A 22,848-nucleotide genomic window follows, 5' to 3' on the forward strand; every position below is an offset into this window, starting at 1 on the left:
TCCTGAACCTTTTTAGCACCTCACCCACTTCTGTGTAGAGCCTCTTTTCCTGAGGCTCACCTACACGTAGCTTACCTGCACCCTTCTGAACACCTCTTCCTTCCAGAATGGCTTTGTGCAATGCTTTTCTGCATGTATTGAAATGAACATGCAACTTTTCTCCGTTTAATTCAACTACCTTTATAGTTTTGTTATCATTGTAGTTTAGTAGTTAGTCTGTGGTTAAGCCTATGTTATTAGTACCTTGATTCCTCCGCCCCCCACAGATGACTGAGGTTCTGTTCCTTTTAATACAGGTTAATTACCCTTAATCTAATCTTTATGTTCACTTAGTCTTTCTTTTGTGTTTCTTTTTTGAAGTTCTCTTAATCCATTCCTAGATAATTTTTTTGAGTGATTATAACTTTTAGTTGTAGCATTTCAATCAATGAAACTATTTTTATTTGTTTTTTGACATTTCCTATTTGCTGCTTATTATAAACATATTTTCTTTCATAGTATTTACCCTGGATATGATAGCTGCTCTCAAGTATTGTCTTCTTGTTGTAAATCCTTGTCATAAATTGACATCTGCGTTATTTTGGAGTTGATCACCATTGATTGCCTTTGTTCTTGAGTAGGGGCCTCATTAATTTCTTTGTGTGTTAAACAATTTTAACATATATCTAAAATTCCCCCAGGAGAATTGTGAATGAGATGTAAAGACTTTGGATTCTGTTCATTTTTCTGAAGAATATTTTTTTTCAAGCCTTTGGTTGAAATCAGATTCAAAATTCTCTCATGCATTTTGCAGAAGCTGAAATCTCTGGTCGGTTCCTTCAGCTCCATTTAGGCGGCTTGGTATCTATGTCAAATGTGTAGTTCAAAGAGTTGGTCAGTGTGTATGTACAATTTGAGATTTTCTCCTCTGAATCTCTCTTTACATTTTCCTACCATTTTTCAGCTGTTGTGATAGCCACAAATCATTTTTCTTGCTCATCAAGCTAGTAAATCTGTATGCTGCTGAGTTTTAACTGTCCCACTCATTACCAATTGAGTTTTGCTTTCAAATAAAAAGCTATAAAACCAGAAAACTTGTCCAGTAGTATTCCCTTCTTCCAATTGTCTGTTACACCCTAAATTCTAAGTGTTTTGTCAGTCTCTAGTGCCTTCATGTTTTTGTTTGTTTTGCTTCATTTTTACAATTGTTCACGGTTTATAGTGTTGATCTGTAGGTTATAGGTATAGGTGCTGTTTTCATTGAAATAAATACCACCATTTATGGAAACAGAACATCAGTTTTGCTTGCATTGGATATTTTAAGCTGTAAGTTCAGTTGCTGAATTCTAGTGTTTTTTTTTTTCCTTTTTTGTTAACACAAACTGATAGATTTTATTCAGTGATTATACCGTTTTGGATTACCACAAATTCAGGAAGGGAACAATGATGGCATACAGTTGGGTGGTCAATGCAGAGATACTAAGAATAGTTGTATTTTTCAGTATATTTGGTTGAAATTGAAGGGGATCAGAGAGCTCAGAGTCCGACTGTCTGATGAGGACAACATAGTGGTATTGATTGTAGTGATCAGAAGGAGGTACTTCTTAGCCAAAGACCTCTTCTCTGTCTGGTACTTAACAACACAAAACTCACTGATACAGAGATGATTGGTGGTTGGTAGAGGCCAGGGTTTAGGGGTTGGCAAAATTGGTGAAGAGGATCAAGAAGTAAAGGCTTCCAGTTATAAAATAAGTCATGGGGATATAATGCATAGCATGGTGACTGTAGCAAATAGTATTGTATTGCAAATTTGAAAGTTGCTACAAAAGTAAATCTTGAATGTTCTCATCACAGGAAAAATATTTTTCTCATGACCTCCTATGGTGATAGATAACTTGATTTACTGTGGTGAACATTTCACCATGTATACAAATGTTGAATCAGTATGTCGTATACCTAAACTAATGTATGTTAATTATACTTAAATAAAAAAAGTATCAAAGGGGAATTATATGTATGTTATTGATACCAGAAGAATAACTGAATTTTTAAAAAGGATTTTATTTATTTGACAGAGAAAGAGTGAGCACAGGCAGAAAGGGGAGGGTGGAGAAGCAGGCTCCCTCGGGAGCAGAGAGCCCAGTGCAGGACTCAATCTCAGGACCCTGGGATCATGACCTGAGTCAAAGGCAGGTGCTTAAATGACTGAGCCACCCAGGTGTCTCAAGAATAACTGAATTACATGATGTGGTAGCAACTGTGTTCATAGCAAGAATGTATGATTTAGCATCAAGATGTTCCATTCATTTATAAAGATTTTCATAGTTACATATCTGCATATCTGTCAATCCTTATATGCAATAGCTTCTATTAGATTTGAGGCAACAAGCAACACAATAGAGAAAGTCCCTCCCTGACCTCATGAAACTTAAGTTAGGGGTGTAATGTGAGGTAGGGATGATTACCACTGATAAGATCAATAATAACACTAGGTTTCCCATGCACATCTCTTTCTTGCCTTCCACTCATGCATTTTCATTTCTAATTCAAAGGAATAGTGACTGAGTCCTCACCTCTAAGAGTAATCCTAGTTTTGGCAATGACTTCCCAGAAAAATTTTAACAGGGGAAGCCCTAGACAAAAGCGCCTGTGGAGTGTCTGGGGGGCCACATCCCAGGCTACTGGATCGGTTCTGCACTGAGAGCAGCAGAGAAGAGAACCAGCCTGGGTCTGCTCAGGGATGAAAAAGGTACTTTGAGGAAGACAACAGAGAAAAGGCAAAGTTTTTTGAAGCTTACCAATTTAATGACTCAGTATAATAATGTAGGATTTCTGCATGACTCCCCAAAAAAATTCCTAACACCCTGTCCTACTTGGGTTTGGAAGCCTTAATGGGGTGATGGTTGCTCTGCTTTGCAGTTTATTTGGTGTTTCCTAGTCTTAGAAGCTTTCCAAGTTCAAACTAAGGGATCTACAGCAGACGAAAAAAACAGAAACAACAACGAATACGCTAACCTTGCTCCTTCTCCTCCTCCTCGGGCCATTTCTGCCACCCAGAAGCTGACCTCACCTGGGGGATCAGCCAGAAGAGCACATGGGAAGAATTTCCATAAGGAACGTCTTGACAACTTTTAATAAAATGAGGGGCATCTGGGTGGCTCAGCAGGTTGAACATTCCACCCTTGATTTTAGTTCAGGTCTTGATCTTAGGGCTTAAGGACCACCACCAACAACAAAATGAGGTGCATGCTTGTTGTTAATAATATGAAGAGACCTCAGAAGTAGTAGCATGATAACAAGATCCTAATGATGAAGTTCTAGAATATAGGTGAGGTCTGGAGCTGATGACCAAGAAAGAATTCCTGAGATACTTTTGGTGCAAAATGGTTTATTAAAGCATGGGGACAGGACCTGAGGGCAGAAAGAGATCCTGCCCCAGCGTTATATACCATGGAGTTGGGGGAAGGTAATGGAAAGGGAGGTTTCAACAGAACTTTTGTATTCTAAAGAGGACCTACAAGATACTGGATACCAAAGGCCTTGCCATTGCCAAGGTCATTTTGCCCTCCAGCAAGGTATTAGTGGATGGGAGATTCCTAGAGAAGGTCACATATGTCCCACCAGGAGTGGTGGTGGGGGAAGGTTGGAGGATGTCAGCTTTTGCTTTGTCCTCAGCCAGCCTTCTGTTCCCTCACCACTCCACAATGATTTTCCTGATTCCTTTTTATTATGCTAAGATTATAGAGATTGTTAAATAATAGTAGATGGCATTGCCCAGCAAATGACACTGCCTACAGTTTGATCTTCCCAGCATCTTTAGCAGAAGGGTTATTTTGGCAGTACTGAATTCAAATTCTGAAGGTCAGCCTCACTGTGCTGCCAGTTTGGGATGGTCCCTGACTGTCCCCTGGAGGAAATTTCAGAGTCCCTTAGCCCTTCCCTCTCACATGCCTAATAGGATTAATTTACCTTAGGTGAACATGTAAGAGTAGAGAGCATGTCCCCAGGGCTGCCTTAGGGCAACCTTCAGTGTGGGTCTCCTTGTGGTAAAGGAGGAATTTTATTCCCCCTCTACAGGAAAGCCCATTTCTCAGATAAAAGTTAGGCGGATTTGTGTGAAATTATATTGTTCAGGTAAGCCTCGTGCTCCAAAGGACTGATTACCTTGAAAAGACAGGAGAGCATCCTCTAAGAGTGGAACAGACGAGGAGTTCCACCACTGGTTCATCGGACTGGCCCTGGGCAGAGCGTCTTGTCACTTCCTGGAGTCCCATGCGCAGGCCTCCCATTGGTCTGTGGTGTCTCTCCTTTCCTGCCAGTCCGGGAGAATTTAATTTTCATTTTCACTTAGCACTTCAAGAGCTTGGTGGAGATTGGCCCCTAGTTTGCTGATAGAATCCTGACCACACTCTGGCCTGCCTCCACGCTTTCCCCGAGGAGCCAGGACTTCTCACCTGGTGCCTGAAGGTGTGTGGACTGGTTTGCGGAAGGCAGAGGTGGGGGAGAACTGAATTTTGGAGTGAGTTTAATGTGTGTTCAAGCAGCTGCGGTGAAGGGTGGGTGGGGACAACAACCAGCTTGCAAGCTTCCTGCTAAGAGTGTGGGGGTGGGGTGGGTGCGGAAGAGGCCTGGGGCAGTTGGGGGAAGGGCAGTCCTCAAAGAAGGGAAGTTTGATGGCTTGAAAGGCTTTGTGCTTTTCTGGAGTTACCATTATTTCTAGAGGTTGAATCTACCCTGGAGATTCTCCTTCTCATTCTGTAATTCTGAATTGCATGTCGCTGAGGACCAACCAGAATTCTCTGTTTTTCAGAGGTAGAAAGTTCTTCTCTCCACAGCAAGAACAAAGGCAGAGGGATCTTTGAATCCTAACATTTTAGTGCCCGCTGGGTAACACTGTAGCGTTTCTGCATGACTCCAGATAAATTCTCATCACTTTGGTTTGGCCATGCTTAGGAGTTTGATGGGTGACAGCTGGCAAGCCCAAGTCACTAACCTTACTCATCCTCTGCCAGGGCCATATTGGCCACCCGAGAGATGAGGGGCAAAGGAATAACTTTCCAAATGTGGTATCTTTTTAAAATTTAATTTAATTTAATCTTATTTTATAATGTTCAGTTAGCCACTATATAGTACATCATTAGTTTTTGATGTAGTGTCCAGTGATTCCTTAGTTACATATAACACCCAGTGCTCATCACAACATGTGCTCTCCTTAATACCCATTACCCTGTTACCCCTTTCCCCATCCTCCTCCCCTCTAAAACCTTCAGTTTGTTTCCCAGAGTCCATAGTCTGTCATGGTTCCACCCCTTCTCTGATCCTTCTTCAGTTTTCCCTCCCTTCTCCATGGTCCTCTGTACTATTCCATATGTTCCACATATGAGTGAAACCATATGATAATTGACTTTCTCTGCTTGACTTATTTCACTTAGCATAATCCCCTTCAGTTTCATCCATGTCAGTGCAAATAGTGCGTATTCATCCTTTCTGATGGGTGAGGAATATTCCATTATATACATGAACCACATCTTCTTTATCCATTCATCACCTGAAGGGCATCTTGGCTCCTTCCACAGTTAGGTTATTGTGGACATTGCTGCTATGAACATTGGGGTTCTTTTCACTACATCTGTGTCTTTGAGGTAAATACTTAGTAGTGCAATTGCTGGGTTGTAAGGTAGCTTGAGGAGCCTCCACACGATTTTGCAGAGTGGCTATTGTAAAGTTTTTTTCCGACGAAATAACACAACACCAGGCGAAGTGGGTATAAGGCAAGGTTTATTAAAGGTTCTCTCTGGTGAAGTTTCAGGGCCCAGGTGAAGGGGAGCCGAGAAAGTTGCACCGGGAGGAGGTGGGCACTCTCGGGCAAGGTTCTGCAACTCTGGAAGGCAGAGTGGGGGAAGTCGCGCCCAAGGCAGGGAGGAGGGGGGCTTTTAGGGGGTCTTGGGGAAAGCTCAGGGGTCTTTTGGCAAGTTTCCCTTATTCAGATATGCCGCCTGCTTGTCGGGATCCCATTGGTCCACAGGAGCCCGGGGCGGGGGTCTCCGATTCCTGCTTGGGCCTTTGTTCTCCTGTCCGAGCTCAGGTCTTGTGGCGGGAACTTTCGCCATCTTTAGTAGGCCTTCCTGCCAGCCCAACAGCTATAGCAGCTTGCACTCCCACCGACAGCATAAGAGGGATCCCCTTTCTCCACATCCTTGCCAATATTTGTTATTTCTTGCCTTGTTAATTTTTGCCATTGTAACTGGTGTAATGTGGTATCTCATTATGATTTTGATTTATATTTCCCTGAAGGCTAGTGATGTTGAATATTTTTTTCATGTGTCTAGTTAGGCATTTGTATGTCATCTTTGAAGTGTCTGCTCATGTCTTCTGCCCATTTTTTGGCGTGATTATCTGTTTTGTGTGTGTTAGGTTTGAGGAGATCTTTATAGATGTTGGAAACCTGCCCTTTATCTGTAATGTCATTAGCAAATATCTTCTCCCATTCCATAGGTTGCCTCTTAAGTTTTGTTGACTGTTTTCTTTACTATGCAGAATCTTTTTATCTTGGTGAAGTCCCAAATGTTCATTTGGAAATGTGTCTTGAAAGAAGTTGTTGTGGCTGATGTCAAAGAGGTTATTGCATATGTTCTCCTCTAGGAGTTTGATGGACTCCTGTTTCACATTTAAGTCTTTCATCCATCTTGAGTTTATCTTTGAGTTTAATGTAAGAGAATGGTCCAGTTTCATTCTTCTGTATGTAGCTGTCCAACCACTTATATAGTGTCCAGCACCACTTATTGAAGAGACTGTCTTTTTTCAATTTTTTTCCCCCTGATTTGTCAAAGATGAGTTGACCATAGAATTGAGGATCCATTTCTGGAATCTCTATTCTGTTCCATTTGTCTATGATTCTGTTTTTGTGCCAATACTATGCTGCCTTGGTGATCACAGTTTTGTAATATAGATTGAAGTCAGACAACATGATGCCTCTAGCTTTGTTTTTCTTTTTCAATATTCCCTTGGTGATTTGGGATCTTTTCTGGCTCCATACAAATTTTAGAATTGTTTGTTCCAGGTTCTTGAAAAATGTCAATGGTATTTTTTTAGGGATGGCATTGGAAGTGTTGATTCCTCTGGGTAGGATGACATTTTAACAATGTTTATTCTTCCAGTCCATGAGCATCGAATGTTTTCTCATCTGTGTCTTCTCATTTGTGTCTTCCTCAATTTCTTTTGTAAGTGTTCTGTAATTTCTAGATATAGATCCTTTACCTCTTTGGTTAGGTTTATTCCTGGGTATCTTACATTGTTCTTTGTTTGCTTGTTTGTTTTTTGTTTTGTTTTGGGTTTTGTGCCGTTATAAATGGAATTGATTTCTTTCTACAGTTACACTGTTAGTATATAGAAAAACAATTGATTTCTGTGCATTGATTTTGTATCCTGACACATTACTGAATTGCTCTATGAGTCTTAGTAATTTGAGGGTAGAGTCTTTTTTGGGTTTTCCACATAAAATATCATGTCATCTGTGAAGAGAGTGAGTTTGACTTCTTTGCCAATTTGAATGCCTTTTTTTTTTTTTCTTTTTTGTTGTCTGATTGCTGATACTAGAACTTGTAGTACTATGTGGAATAGCAGTGGTGATAGTGAATAGCCTTGCCATGTTCCTAACCTTAGGGGAAAAGCTCTCAGATTTTCCCCATTGAGGATGATACTTGTTGTGGGCTTTTCATAGATGGTTTTTATGGTATTGAGGAATATTCCCTCTATCCCTGCACTCTGAGAGTGTAAATCAGGAAAGGATGTTGTATTTTGTCAAATGCTTTTTCTGCATCAATTAAGAAGATCATATTTTTCTTACCTTTTCTTTTATTAATGTACTCTATCATGTTGATTCATTTGTGAATGTTGAACTACCCTTGCCTCCCAGAAATAAATCCCACTTGGTCATAGTGATTAATCTTTTTAAAGTATTATTGGATACTATTGGCTAGGATCTTGTGGAGTATTTTGGAATTCATGTTCATCGGGAATATTGGTCCATAATTCTTTTTGGTGGGGTCTTTGTCTGGTTTTGGATTCAGAGTAATAGGGGGTATAGCTCAGGGGTAGAGCATTTGACTGCAGAGTAATACTGGCCTCATAGAATGAGTTTGGAAGTTTTCCATCTGTTTCTATTTTTTGAAGCAGCTTCAGAAGAATAGGTACTATTTTTTCTTTAAATGTTTGGTAGAATTTCCCTGAGAAACTACCTGGTTCTGGACTCTTGTTTTTTGGGAAGTCTTTGATTACTGCTTCAATTTCATTACTGGTTATTGGACTATTCAGATTATCTATTTCTTCCTGTTTCAGTCTTGGTGGTTTTAAGTTTCCAGAAAGGCATCCATTTCTTCCAGATTGCTTAAGTTGTTGGCATATAGTTGCTGATAATAATTTCTAATAATTGTTTCTATTTCCTTGGTGTTGGTCATGATCTCTTCCCTTTCATTTATGATTTTATGAATTTGGGTCCTTTCTCTTTTTTTTTTTTTTTTTTTTTTTGATAAGTCTCATCAGAGGTTTCTGATCTTATTAATTCTTTCAAAGAACCAGCTTCTAGTTTTGTTGATCTGTTTTACTGTTCATCTGGTTTCTATTTCATTGATCTCTGCTCCAATCTTTATTATTTCTCTTCTCTTGCTTGATTTAGGTTTTATTTGCTGTTCTTTCTCCAGGTCCTTTAGGTGTAAGGTTAGCTTGTGCATTTGTTTTTCTAATTTTATGAGAGAGGTTTGGATGCCTATGTATTTCCCCCTTAGGACCACCTTACAGTATCCCATAGGTTTTGGACTGATGTGTATTCATTCTCATTATATTCCATGAATTGTTTAAGTTCTTTAATTGCCTAGTTGACCCAATCATTCTTTAGCAGAATGTTCTTTAGCTTCCAAATGTTTGAATTCCTTCCATTTTTTTTTTTTTTTCTTGTGATTGAGTTCAAGTTTCAAAGCATTGTGGTCTGATAACATGCAGGAAATAATCTCAATCTTTTGGTATCAGTTGAGACCTGATTTTTGACCCAGTGTGTGGTCTATTCTGGAGAAAGTTCCATGTGCACTCAGAAAGAATGAGTGTTCTGTTTTTTTAGGGTGGGATGTTCTGTAATTATCTATGAAGTCCATCTGATCCAATGTGTCATTCAAAGGTCTTGTTTTTTATTGATTTTCTGCTTAGATAATCTGTTCATTGCTTAGAGTGGAGTGTTGAGGTCTCCTACTATTAATATGTTATTATCAATATGATTCTTTATTTTGTTTAATAGCTGGTTTATGTAGTTGGCTGCTTCCACTTGGGGGCATAGATATTTACAGTTGTTAGATCTTCTTGTTGGATAGACCCTTTAAGTATGTTACAGTGTCCCTTTACATCTCTTACTACAGTCTTTGGTTTAAAGTCTAGTTTGTCTGATATGAGAATTGCTACTCCAGCTTTCTTTTGAGGTCTCTTGGAATGATAAATGGTTCTCCATCACCTCACTTTCAATCTGGGGGTGTCTTTAGGTTCAAAGTGAGCCTCTTGTAGAGGGCATATGGGTGGGTACTATCTTTTTATCAATCTGAAATCCTGTGCCATTTCATTGGAGCATTTAGGCCATTCACATTGAGAGTAACTATTGAAAGATACGAATTTAGTGCCATTATTCTGCTTCTAAAGTCCTTGTTTCTACAGATTGACTCTGTAAATTTCTGATCTATATTACTCTTGGGGTCTTCTTTTATAGAATTCCCCTTAATATTTCTTGCAGGGCTGACTTGGTGGTCATATTCTTTCATGTTTCACATCTTCTTTCATGTTCAGCTGGTCCTGGAAGATCTTTGTCTCTCCATCCATTCTGAATGACAGCCTTGCTGGATAAAATATTCTTGGGTCCATGTTCATCTCACTTAGTACCATGAATATGTCTTGCCAGCCCTTTCTGGCCTGCCAGGTCTCTGTGGACAGGTCTAAGATTATTCTGATATTCCTCCCTCCATACATAAGAAATCTCTTCCTCTAGCTGCTCTCAGCATAGCTTCCTTGTCTCTAAGATTTGCAAGTTCCACTATTATATGACTGGGTCTTGGTATTACTGATCTTGGAAGGGGTCCTCTCTGCCTCTTAGACATGGATGCTTATCTCCTTCCCTAGATTAGGGAAGTTCTCAGCTATGATTTGGTCAAATACACCTACTAGTCCTCTCTCTTTCTCCACCTCCTCAGGGATACCAGTAATTCTGACACTGGAGCATTTATGGCATCCTTCATCTCTCTAAGTCAGTTCTCATGGGCTTCCAGCTGCCTATTCCTATACTCCTTGGCTTCCTTCCTTCCTATCAGCCTATCTTCTAGATTAGTAATTCATTCTTCTGACTCATTTTCCTTGGCCGTTAGAAAATCCAGTTTTCACTGCACCTCATTCATAGTATTTTTAAGTTCAGCCTGATCAGATCTCATTTCTGCCCTTAGAGTTTCTGTATTTTCATTAATACTTTTTTTAAGCTTAGCTATTGACTTCATGATTGCTACCCTGAAGTCTATCTCTGACATCTTGCTTATATCCATATCCATTAGCTATGTGGCAGGAGACATTGTCTCTGGTTCTTTTCTGGTTCCTCCTCATACTCATTCTGTTGAGGGATGGTTGAGGGAATGTACAGAATCCAAAATACCAACCATGACCCTCGAAAGATGCACCCTAGGAAGCTCCAGAGCAGTTGGAAACCACCACCAAATAAACAAAGCCAAAATGAAACACAAGAATAAAATTTATAAAATTAAATTTTTTTAAACATTAATTTTTTTTTTTTAAAGTGGGGTGAGGGGAAGGAGGGCTATAATCACTCAGTGTGGACAAAGTAGGGTGTTTCATTTGTTCCTGGGCATATTTTTGTTTGTTTGTTAGAGGACACTACTTCTCAAAATTACAGGGAAAGTATAACTTGTGTGTGTGTGTGTGTGTATAAATATATCATATTGAATAGGAAAAAAAAGGACCACAATGAAGCATATAAAAAATATAGGTGTGAACAAGTACAGGTTAAGAAGCTACTATGAGGGGTGCCTAGGTGGCTCAGTCAGCTAAGCATCTGCCTTCAACTCAGGTTGTGATCCCAGGGTCCTGGGATCAAATCCCATGTCAGGCTACCTGCTCAGCAGGAGGCCTGTTTCTCCCTCTCCCTCTGCCTGCTACTCTGCCTACTTGTGCTATTTCTGTTAAATGAATAAGTAAAATCTTTTTAAAAAGTAACAACTGCTATGAAATACAAGTTGTATTAAAGAGCTGGTTGAAATGAAAAAAAGGTAAAAAGAAAAAACAAGTGAAAGAGAAAGAAAAACAAAAAATAAAGAGTTGTATTTGAAAAATAAATAAGCTTTGAGGCAATGCCTGGAGCTTAATATATTTTCCCCTGATCCCCTGATCAGTGGTTTGGGCTGCTGCCTTCGGCTCGGGTCATGATCTCAGGGTCCTGGGATCGAGCCCCGCATCGGGCTCCCTGCTCCGCGGGAAGCCTGCTTCCCTCTCTCTCTCTCTCTCTCTCTGCCTGCCTCTCTGCCTACTTGTGATCTCTGTCTGTCAAATAAATAAATTAAAAAAAAAAAAAAAATATATATATATATATATATTTTTTTTTTTCCCCTGATATTGGGATTTTACAATCTTATGAGATCCATAGTGTTGTCCCTTTGTTCTTCCATCCTGTCTTCTGGGGGGAGGGTCCTGCCATGCTGTTTCTCAGGCAACCATGCTTAGGAGGAGTTGCGCTGCCCCTGACGGGATGGGCTCACTGGAGCTTTTGTTTTTATTTGAGCTTTTGTTCTCTGATGGCTTTCTGCACCTCTTCAGAGGGTCAGAGCAAAAAATGGCTGCATCCAAATCTCTGTCCCAGAACAGAGAAATAGCAGTCTGCTCTTCACAGAGCCCTCCAGGACAGAGTCTCTGTTTCTGTAAGTGCTGCTGAGAACTGTAGCCTCCTGTGGTGCATGTCCACAGTGACTCTCCCAGAGGTCATCCTAGGGGCCCCTGCATGTCCCTGCCCTTTGTGCTTCTAAAATGTCAAGGAGCTGTGGGCTTGTGCATGCACCCTCAGCTCCTGGATCATGTCTGGGCACTGCTCTAAAGCCCCTTCTGAGCTGCTACTGCTCTGAAAGTTTTTGCTGACCCTGGCGCACTATGCTTTTGTACTCCAGTATTATATCTCTTTCCAGAAGCTAGCTTATGGTAGTTCCTGCCCCCTTCTGCTTATCTTCTGATATCTTCCCACAGAGTCACAAGTCATGACTCTGCCCTTCCCACCTTGTGACAGGCCCTGCTTTTCTGCTTGCAGAGATCCCAGTACATTCTTACATCTCAGGCTGATTTTGCAGGTGTTCAGAATGGTTTGGTAGATATCCAGCTAAATTCAGGGGACTGGTTGAAATGGGGTCCCCTACTCCTCCCTTCTCTACCTTTTCTTTCTTGTCCTTCAATATTATGATTTGGGCTTGTCCTTAATCTCTCCACAATTAGTGTAATTTTATTCTTACTTTTCCAACTCTGCCCCCTTTTAACCTTCCCAAATGTGCAGGCATCTGTGATCAAGAGGAACCACTGAGGTCAGGAGAGATAGGAGCAAGGGAGCAGCTACTATGGCTTCTAAACTCCTGACAAACATAAAGGAGGAGGTGACCTGCCCCATCTGCCTGGACCTCCTGAAGGAACCCCTGAGCCTGGGCTGTGGCCACAGCTTCTGCAAAGCCTGCATTACTGCAGCAAACAAGGAGTCCAAGACAAGCCAGGAAGAGAAGAGCACCAGTTGCCCTGTGTGCCAATTCCATTACTGTGCTAAGGAGCTGCGGCCTAACTGGCACGTGGCCAACATAGTGGAGAGGTTCCGAGAGGTCAAGGTGAGCTCTGAGGAAGGGCAAAAGAGAAATCTCTGTGAACGCCATGAAGAGAAGCTCTTGCTCTTCTGTAAGAAGGATGGGAAGGTCCTTTGCTGGGTTTGTGAGCGGTCTCAGGAGCACCGTGGTCACCAAACGGTCCCCATGGATGAGGCTGTCCAAGAGTACCAGGTAAGAGACCAGGATAGAGGGAATATAGGGCAGAAAATAGAACTTGATGAGAAATCTCCACTTTGCATTCAACTTTCATTACCTTGTCATCATAGACCTGAGGCCTCTGATGTCTTACCTTCTAAAGGCCTGATGAACATTAAAAAAAAATTTTTTTTTGTCTGAAGGACATTTTTGTGCATTCTATTAAATTACAAAAGGATAAACCTATGGTACAGATTTAGTCAAAAGTAGATACTTTGTACCTTGTGCTAGATGGGCGGAAATGTAGTGCCCAAGAGAGACCCTCATCACTGAGTTGAACAGGAAGGTAGAAGGAGATGTAAGTTCGTTCTTTGCTGGAGGGCTTGGTTTGTTCTAATAGTTGCCCTGATACAAACAGAATCAACCCCTCTTTTTGATGACGGTTGGTGATGTCTATCACCTGGGTCTTTATTTTCCCTCTTGATTAATTTTGGTTTATTTTTTTAAACACAATAATTCAACACTGGAAAATCTTCTAATATAGTTTTCTGAATAGAATGCAATTTTGTTAATATAATTGATACATTTATATATAAAAAGTGATTATTTCTGTAGATGCTGAAAATATTTTTTTAATTATTATGTTTAGTTAGCCAACATATAGTACGTACATCACTAGTTTTTGATGTAGTGTTCAGTGATTCATTAGTTGCAAATAACACCCAGTGCTTATCACCTGGGTCTTAAAGAACACATTTATCATGTCAAGTTTTCTTCCAAGTCATAGTTTCTAATTGCTGTTCTCACTGATTCTGTAAACTCTAGTCTCTTTGGACATTGGCCTAATATTTTCTCCATTTATCCTCTATGCTGATACTTAGAAATCTGACAGCTTGACTCTGGTGACTCCTCTCCATAGGAGAAGCTCCAGACAGCTCTGCAGAAGGTGAGAAAGGAGCAGCAGGAAGCAGAGATGTTGAATGCTAACCTCAGAGAACAGAGAACCTCCTGGAAGGTAGGGAGAGATCCTTCCTGAGACAAAAATACAGACAGGACCTTGGGTGTTAGTCACAAGGAGCCCCCTTCCTATTTGTTTCCTGATAGTCAATATGTCCAAAAGTCATTTGGTTAGTCCCTTCTCTTTTCCCTGATAAAGGTGGGGACTGAAAAATGAACATGTTACAAATGAACACAGACATTTAAAGAGAGGTATTCACATAGAGGATGACGAGTGAGTTCTGTGTTAAATTCCTGTTGTGATTTTGAGTCTTTGACCTTCCTGGGGGAAGACTGTTAGCAACGACTGAGGGTTCTGTCTGTATTGTTCAACTTCCAGCTGAGGGTGAGGGGATGGAGTCAGGAGTAAAGCATAGAGAACTTGGTTGTCCTGGACAGCTGTGTGAAAGCAGAGCCACACCTTGGGTTCAGGTTAGCCTCAATAATGTAAACTTGAGGCCATTATTTTGGAATGTGATGGAGAAAAAAATAATGAGAAAAGTCAGGATCCCCAAGAATTGCTCCCTTGCTTCTCTCTCATTTCCCAGTAAGAAGTTTCTAAAGAAAATAGTTCTCTTTCTGGCTCCCAGTCTCTGGCTGATAGCCTGACTACCACTCTCTCTTTCTCATTCCTGAAGAATCATATGCAAAATGAGAAAAAGTATATCCATACAAAGTTTAAAAAACTGAAGACTATGCTGGAGCGTGAGGAGAAGAATATAGTGCAGATGCTGGACAACGAGGAGGAAACTATTCTCAACTCCTTTGTCTCAGTGGAGGATGAGGTGGCCCAGCACAGCCAGATAGTGAAAGACCTGATTTCAGAACTAGAGCATCGGCTTCAGGGGTCAACAGTAGGCATGCTGCAGGTAAGACTCAAGAAGAAGCCCCAGCATCTGAGATTTGAGAAAAAATGAAGACCGAGTTTCCTTCTCTCCCATTTCTTTGTACTTCCTGATGATAACACTTAAGGTTCCTTTGGCCTTGCAGTATCCCCTTTCCTGTATCTGTGACAGAGGTTATAGGAATAAATAACAAGGGACAGTCTCATATCTATTTATCAAGTGCAGTGCAGAAACCTGACAGGCTGAATTTGCATGGTATCCAGGGATAGTCTAGAGGCTTCTGTTCAGTGATCTAAGGACTTCTCAGGTACCTCTTCATGAATCAGCTTGATCACAAACAAGTGAATGTCACATTCTAAGACCCTATTTTTCCCCCTCATAGAATAAACTGAGATTTTTCTCCCTTTTTTTCCATTTCCTGAAAAACAAACAAAAAAGTGTGAAGTACTAGTATTATTTTGTCTTTAAATATTCAATTGAATTCACCAGTGAAGCCATCTCATCCTATTTCTTTTTCAAAAGGGTTAAAACAATATTTAAAAATATGTATTAGGATTACTTCTATATTTTACCGTTATTAAGTCAGATTTTGATAATAAATGTCTTTGTAGGGATTTGTCCACTCTAAAGTTGCCTGATCTGGAGACATAAAGGTAGTCATAATAATCTCTTATAATCCCTCCGGTTTCTACAGCACACACACGAATGTCCCCTCTTTTAGTCCTGATTTTGATGATGTGCTTTTTCTCGGACAGTTTAGTTGTCTTTGGTCAATTTTTTTTTAAATTTTCTTCAAGAATAAATTTCATTATTTCATTGACTTTTTAAATCCTTTTTTTCTTTTTTTTTTTCTTGAAGACTTTATTTATTTGAGAGGGAGAGAGAGAGAGCATGAGTGGGGTGAGGGGCAGAGGGAGAGGGAGAAGTGGATTCCTCACTGAGCAGGGAGACCAACAGGGGCTCGATCCCCGAGCCTTGAGATCACCACCTCAGCCAAAGGCTGCTGCTCAGCCAACTGAGCCTCCCAAGCACCCCGCTTTTTTTTTTTTTTTTTTTTTTGACATTTCTATTTCATTTGTGTCTGGTCTCATCTTTATTGTTTACTTTGTGAGTGAATGTGTATATGAATGTACGAACATGAGACTGTATGCATACATGAACATGAGTGTGTACACATATGAACAAAAGTGTGTGTGTATATTAGGATTAGTTTGCCATTTTTTCCCTAGATTCTTAAAGAGAAAACTTTGATTACTTATTTGAGACCATCATTTCTGATATAGTATTTAGTGATATAAATGCAGTGATTTAGATATATTCCATATATTTTTAAATTTTATATTATTTATTTACTTATTTAAATTCCAGTTAATTAACATATAGTGTAATATCAGTGTTAGATATACAATATAGTGATTCAGCACTTCCATACATTACCAGGTGCTCATTACAAGTGCCCTCCTGAATCCCTTATTTAACCCATCACTTATTTAACCCATCCCCCACTCACCTCCCTTCTGCTGACCATCAGTTTGTTCTCTATGGTTAAGTGTCTCTTTCTTCGGTTTGTCTCTCTCTCTCTCTCTCTTTCCTCATTTGTTGTGTTTTTTAAATTTGACAAATGAGTGAAATCATATGATACTTGTCTTTCTCTGACTGATTTATTTCACTCAGCATAATACTCTCTAGTTCCATTCATGTTGTTGCAAATGGCAAGATTTCATTCTTTTGTATAGCTAAGTAATATTCCATGGCATATGTATCTTTATCTATCTATCTGTCATCTATCATCTATCTATCTATGCATGTCCCCCACACAAATATATACCACAACCTCATATATATAAAATATATAAATAAATTATTATATATTATAATATATATACAACACATCTTCTTTATCATTTGTCAGCTGATGGACACTTGTGCCATTTCCATAATTTGGACATTGTAGATGATACTGTTGGAAACATTGGGGTGCATATATCCCTTTGAATTAGTATTTTTTTTTAAAGATTTTATTTATTTATTTGACAGAGAGAGATCACAAGTAGGCAGAGAGGCAGGCAGAGAGAGAGGAAGGGAAGCAGGCTCCCTGCTGAGCAGAGAGCCCAATCAGGTACTCGATCCCAGGACCCTGAGATCATGACCTGAGCCGAAGGCAGCGGCTTAACCCACTGAGCCACCCAGGCACCCTGAATTAGTGTTTTTGTATTCTTGGTTAAATACCTATAAAGTGTGCAGTTCAATTTAACAATACTTGATTTCTTACTTTTTTTTCTAATGTGTATTTCAAATATAATTTCTTCATAATCTGAAAACACATATTTTTTCAGTATTTAAATATATTGATACTTGTTTTATGGACTAAAATATTGTATGTCCAGAAAATTTTCCTATGTGAATTGAGAAGAATGTGTATTCTGTATTTGTTAAATTAAATAGTCTATAGATGTCTGTTAGGTCAAATTAGTTAATAGTATCATCCATGTCTTCTGTATCTGATGATTTTCATACACACGGTTCTATCAATTATTTTGAGTGAGCTATTGAAATCTACAACTACTGAGTTTTCTATTTTTCTTTTTAATCCTTTCGATTTCGCTTTGTGTATTTTGAAGCTCTACTGTTGTGTACATTTTACATTTGTAATTGTTACATCCCTTCTTGATTTACTGAACCTTTTATCATTCTGAAATTATCCTCTCATTCTCTCATAGTATTTATTGTCTTTAAGTCTATTTTCTGTAATATTAATATAGGCACTTGAGCTATTTTATGATTACTGCTTGCATTGTGTATATTTTTCTGTCTTTTTAGTTTGGCCATATTTGTGTCTTTGGATCCAAAATCATCTCTTACAGATCACAATAGTTGAATCTTGCTTTTTATCCAGTCCAACAGTCATTGCCTTTAAATGGGGGTGTTAAGACAGTAACATTTAGTGCTAATGTTGATGTAGCTGTATTTACATGTTTCATATTGCTGTTTTTTTTTTCCCATGTGTCACCTGTAGCTTCCACTGTCCTTTCTCCTTAATTTGTTTTGCTTGAGTATGAAATGTTAAGTTTTCCTATTTCTGTGGGGGTTTTTGTTGTTGTTGTTGTTTGTTTGTTTCATTTTTTTTTTCCTTCCCTAGTGGTGGTTCTAATGATTACAGTATGCATCTTACTCTCTCGTGGTCTACTTCAGATTAATACTAAATTAATTTCAGTAAGATATAGAAACTCACCTCCAACATTGCTTCATTTCCTTCCAGCTCCAACACAGGCATAATTTAATATGGGTACCTAATCAGTGCAGAGCAATGGCATGCAGGCATAAGAGATTTTTGGTTTTTGTTTTCTGTTTGTGTTTTGTTGTTGTTTTTATTCTTATTGTTTATTGTTACTGTTTTTAACTGGGAAGAGAAGTTCTCTTTTCTTCTGGAGTTTATGTCAGGAGATTCAAGTTTCCCTCATGGACAGAGAGTCAATATAGAGGGAATAAATAAAATTTGGAGGACATAGACCAGATCATGATGATAGGATTTGAGGTTCAAAATTCATCTTTGATTAAAGTTATAGCTGCCCTCCCAAATCCTTTTCTCCACTTAATCTGGTTTTCTTTTTTGGCATATACAACATAAAAGCCCTAATACAGAGAGCAATTTTTTTTTTTTTTCACTTATTGATCCACCTGTTGGCCTATTTTTGGTGACATGAAAGAAGTAAGGCTGAGGTAAAGGAAACCAAATATGTTGGTAGATATATATTCAAACAACCAAAACAATACCTGTGAGGATAAAGAAAATCAGATAGCTAAAAACTGTTAAGAATGTGCACTAAACTGAACTAATATTACATTGTTAACTAACTGGAATTTTAAATAAAAACTTCAAAAAATTAAAACAAGAACAAAAAAAGAACATGGATTAAATTGCTCAGTAGAGACTGAAGTGCAGGTAAAAACTGTAATTTTAGGACAGTGGTTGAGTGGATATTGGTAACATTATGAACAATGGAGAAGAAGAGAGGAGATGATTTGGTAGGTGAGTGGTAAGTTACATATTAGACATCCTAACCTACTAGTTCCTGTGGCTTCTTTACTACTGCCTATGTTAACAAGTATCTAAGAGACATGCAAAGAGTTGGAAAAAAGTGCACATATATGTGTATTGAATTTAAGAGACTGGACAAGGTCAACTGTAAATAGTGTTTAAAATGAGGAGATAATTGAAAATTGGAAAACACCGACAATATATTTGCTTGTATCCTCCTCAAAGCCATGTAAACTTCTTCAGGGTTACTACAGTTATTTACTCTTTTCTTTTCTTTTTTTACTCATCTTTGAGTCTCCAGAGTCTGTCCTGATGTTTGGCAAATAATAGTGTATCACTTTACATTTCTACTGAGTAAATAAAAGAAGCATTGCATTATTCAAACCATCTCATGCATTTAGGAAAAAATTATAGAACTGTTGTTTTCCTCATAAATAAGTCTCATTTCCAAATACTAGAAGCTTCATGCTATAATTCTGCAAGGCTCAAAGCTGTTTCTACCTTTTAGGAAATCTGAAAACCTCAAATGAGTTTTCTGGAATGATTAGCCTGGATCTTATTTTTACTTATTTGCTCTCACATTGGGCCATATTTACTCCTACCATGGGGTTGGTGAGGATGTGATGAAGCTTTGTAAGGGGGAATTTCTATTACCTCTTGACTCACGTCTTTCCTTTTCTCCCTAGGATGTGCATTCCGTCATGGAAAGGTATGTGGGGGGAATCAGAGATGGTCCTTTTGTGCAGTAAAAAAAAGGTTTAAAGTCATTAGAGTTTTGTGATGATCAGTTAGAATAAAACATCTCTCAGACAATTTGGGTGTAGTTATATGCCAAATTTCTTTCTTTCTTTCTTTCTTTTTTTTTTTTTTTAAAGATTTTACTTATTTATTTGACAGATGGAGATCACAAGTAGGCAGAGAAACAGGCAGAGAGAGAGGAGGAAGCAGGCTCCCTGCTGAGCAGAAAGCCCAATGCGGGGCTCGATCCCCCCTGGGATCATGACCTGAGCCCAAGGCAGAGGCTTTAACCCACTGAGCCATCCAGGAGCTCCTATATGCCAAATTTCTGTTCACAAATCGTGGTTTGAGGGTTCTGTAACTATTGAGAATGGACCAGTGTGGGTCAGTAGCAGTACAGGGGGTAAGAGGTGGCAGATCTCTTAAATTTTATCCACCTGTATGCTCGTATCTAACTCAGGTACTTGTATTTCATAGCTGTTTGTCTTATCGTGGTAAGTTCATGTCTGCCTCACCTGCTAAGCACCTGGAATTGGAGAAAATTTCCTTATATTTAAACTTCTGCCCTGGGAATTGAAGAGACCTTCTATATGGCTCTGTTTAGATCTCCAAAAACAGACTTGAATCTCAGGGAATATTTTGGCTTTAGTACACACAAGTGATCCATCTTGGTCACATACTTTAGAAGGCAGAATGGAAAGGTAACATCCTTGTGTCTAAATTTGCACACCTACCTCACAGCATCAAGCTTTTTTCTAACACCTGAAATTCAGGCCATCATTAGTTTGGTGTTTGTGTCCTCTGTTCTGAGTGTTTGCAAATTTTCCCAGAAAACTTAAAAGCTCAGGTGTTATTCTCAGGGCTTCCCTACTGGGCAGAGTTTAAAGAGCTTGGTTCTCCCCAGATAATATTCCACACGTGGTATGTTCCAGACACTCAGGAGTCAGGTTCTGCAACCTCACTTTCTGATCATCTGCCCTGGGAATCCACATCCATGCAGTGACTTTTCCATACATTAAGTTTTTTTCAAGGCACCAAAGTTTTGTTTTGTTATATCCATTATTTTGTAAACTTCTAGGAGATCGAGAGGGAGAGGTTGATTTAATTTTTGAAGGAAGAAACTGTGTCTCTGAGACCTCAAGACTTTCCTAAGGTCACACAAAGGGAGACTGGGAATGTAGACATGAACACATTTCTTCTGGCTCCAAGGTCAGGAGTCTGCTGTCCTCTTTCTCAGGGTCTCTGGAGAGGAGGGTTCAAACTCTTCAATGGGGTGAATAGGAAGTCAGTCATTTTGGAAGGACAAAAATTCAGAAGTGTGGGTTTCAATTTTTGTCCTCTTTAGGAGTAAGAACTTGTCTCTGAAGAAACAAAAAGCTTTTCTCAAGGAACAAAAGAAAGTGTCCGGAATTCCTGATCTGAAAGAGATAATGCAAATGTTTATAGGTGAGGAATGCTAGAGCATGGTAAGTGGCTGTGAGTCTTGTGTGGCAGGGGCCTAAAGGAGAAAAGGGTACGATTTCTAGGTGTGGAGAGAGAACACAAAGGACATCACATGATGATATGGCCATATTTGATGGGGAGTGGCCAGGTGTCTGGGGCATAATCTCCTTCACCAGTTCACTACCTTGCCATAGTCCCCAGTCCTTCCCCTATACTTTAGGGGAAAGAGATTTCAGGGCTGCCTCCTTTGCTTGTCTTGATTATATTTTTTTTATTATTTGAGAGCTGACAATATGTAGTGCTACTGAGGTGAAGAGAAATCAGTGTCATCAAGCCACCTTGTTCTCATCACCTTTCAGAATTTTTCATTCCTAGTAGGTCTCATGTTCCAACACCCATGTTTTCCTAACACATACATGCATATTCTGCCTCTGAGAAGAACAAGAACAGAACAGAATTCTTCTGAGTTCTCACTCAAGTTATTCCCAAAATCCCTCTCACAGTGTCACGAATAAAGCTATGTCATGTCTTTCACCCAGCCCCAATTTTTCTGCAGCTCACATGACTCCAAATCATCTCGAAAATACAACATATACTGCCTGTTTCTACAGTTAAAAAGACAAATGAGACGTATGCGCTGTTGGAAACGGAATAATGCATATAATAACAATTAATTTGTCCTGGGCTCCCTGGTTATTGGGTTTTGGGAAACATTACTGGGAGGTAGATCCTGGAGGTATAGGAAGGAAAATGCCCAGAACCCAATGTGAAATTTCATGATAGACATGATTAAAATGACAACATCTTCATTCTGTGTTTCTACCACATGTGATTACTGCATTAAAAGGTGACACATCAACTTGAATATAATGCTTTTGAGGAGTCATCCTTCTCTGATCCCTTCATCTTAATCCTGGTCCTGTTTGTCCCTCCCCACTGTGTTGGAGCTTTCCTAGACTATGAGGCTGGCACTGTCTTATTTTTGAGTGTCACAAACCACGGGTTTCTCATCTATAAATTCTCTTCATGTTCCTTTTCTCAGGAAGCTTTTCCGTTTTTCAACCCTGTGAAATGTAATGACACATGTAGTCCGTGACACCTGTAGTCTGTGCTCACCAAGCTCTTGAAACTTCTTACACCCCTGCTAATTTCCTTGTAGTGCCTGTTGCCTTGGGTGCAGCTCATGCTTCAAGCTTATCTGCACCATTCTCACCATCTGTTCCTTGATGCCTTCCTTCCCTCCATTTGAACTCATTCAGGAGAAGATATAAAAATTAATAACTAAGAGTGATAGTTTTGTGTCCAGAGTGTGTGGGTTCCTGTCCTGTCTCTCCACACAATTTAATGGAATCTTGAATAATGTACATGAATGCTGTGTTTATTTTCTTAAAATCATCTTGGTGTGAAAACTGCAGCATATTTAGGATTACTGTAAGAAAATAAATGTCATTATAAACATCTGAGTGTTTCTATTTTTTATTTTTGTAAAAGATTTAGTTTTGTGAACAAGAGCAAGAGAGAGAGAGAGAACAGGAGGATGGGCAGAGGGAGAGAGAGAAGCAAACTCCTCACTGACCAGGGAGCCCGACATGAGGCACCACCCCAGGATTCCAAGATTGTGACCTGAGCTGAAGGCAGATGCTTAACCTACTAAGCCACCATGCACCCCTGAGTATGTTGATTTATTAATAAATATTTTCTACTAAAAAATATAAGCTGTGTCAGTGTCTCATGAAATTCTATGGGATTTAGTTTTCTCATTTGTTAAAAAAAAGAAAGGAAGAAAGAA

General features: G+C 39.3%; 2 protein-coding genes across 2 annotated transcripts in view; both read left to right on the top strand.

Moving 5' to 3' along the window:
- Positions 1-22,848, top strand: part of LOC309840318 (uncharacterized protein) — a 94,680-nt gene that overhangs the window by 51,228 nt on the left and 20,604 nt on the right. The window lies entirely within an intron of this gene.
- On the top strand, positions 4-22,771 carry LOC309840218 (tripartite motif-containing protein 5-like). Its single transcript, XM_082682289.1, has 7 exons — positions 4-4,446; positions 12,548-13,034; positions 13,918-14,013; positions 14,633-14,863; positions 19,565-19,587; positions 20,962-21,062; positions 22,551-22,771. The coding sequence occupies exons 2-7, from the start codon at positions 12,609-12,611 to the stop codon at positions 22,562-22,564; spliced, it is 891 nt and encodes a 296-aa protein (XP_082538415.1). The 5' UTR covers positions 4-4,446; positions 12,548-12,608; the 3' UTR covers positions 22,565-22,771.

Source organism: Mustela nivalis, assembly GCF_964662115.1.
Source record: "Mustela nivalis genome assembly, chromosome: 9".
NCBI classification, from domain to species: Eukaryota; Metazoa; Chordata; class Mammalia; order Carnivora; family Mustelidae; genus Mustela; species Mustela nivalis.

Coding starts and splice junctions, on each gene's coding strand:
- LOC309840218 (XM_082682289.1), top strand. CDS start 12,609: ATGGCTTCTAAACTCCTGACAAACATAAAGGAGGAGGTGACCTGCCCC. Junction 14,014..14,632: donor AACAGAGAACCTCCTGGAAG/GTAGGGAGAGAT, acceptor TCATTCCTGAAG/AATCATATGCAAAATGAGAA. Junction 14,864..19,564: donor CAACAGTAGGCATGCTGCAG/GTAAGACTCAAG, acceptor TTTTCTCCCTAG/GATGTGCATTCCGTCATGGA.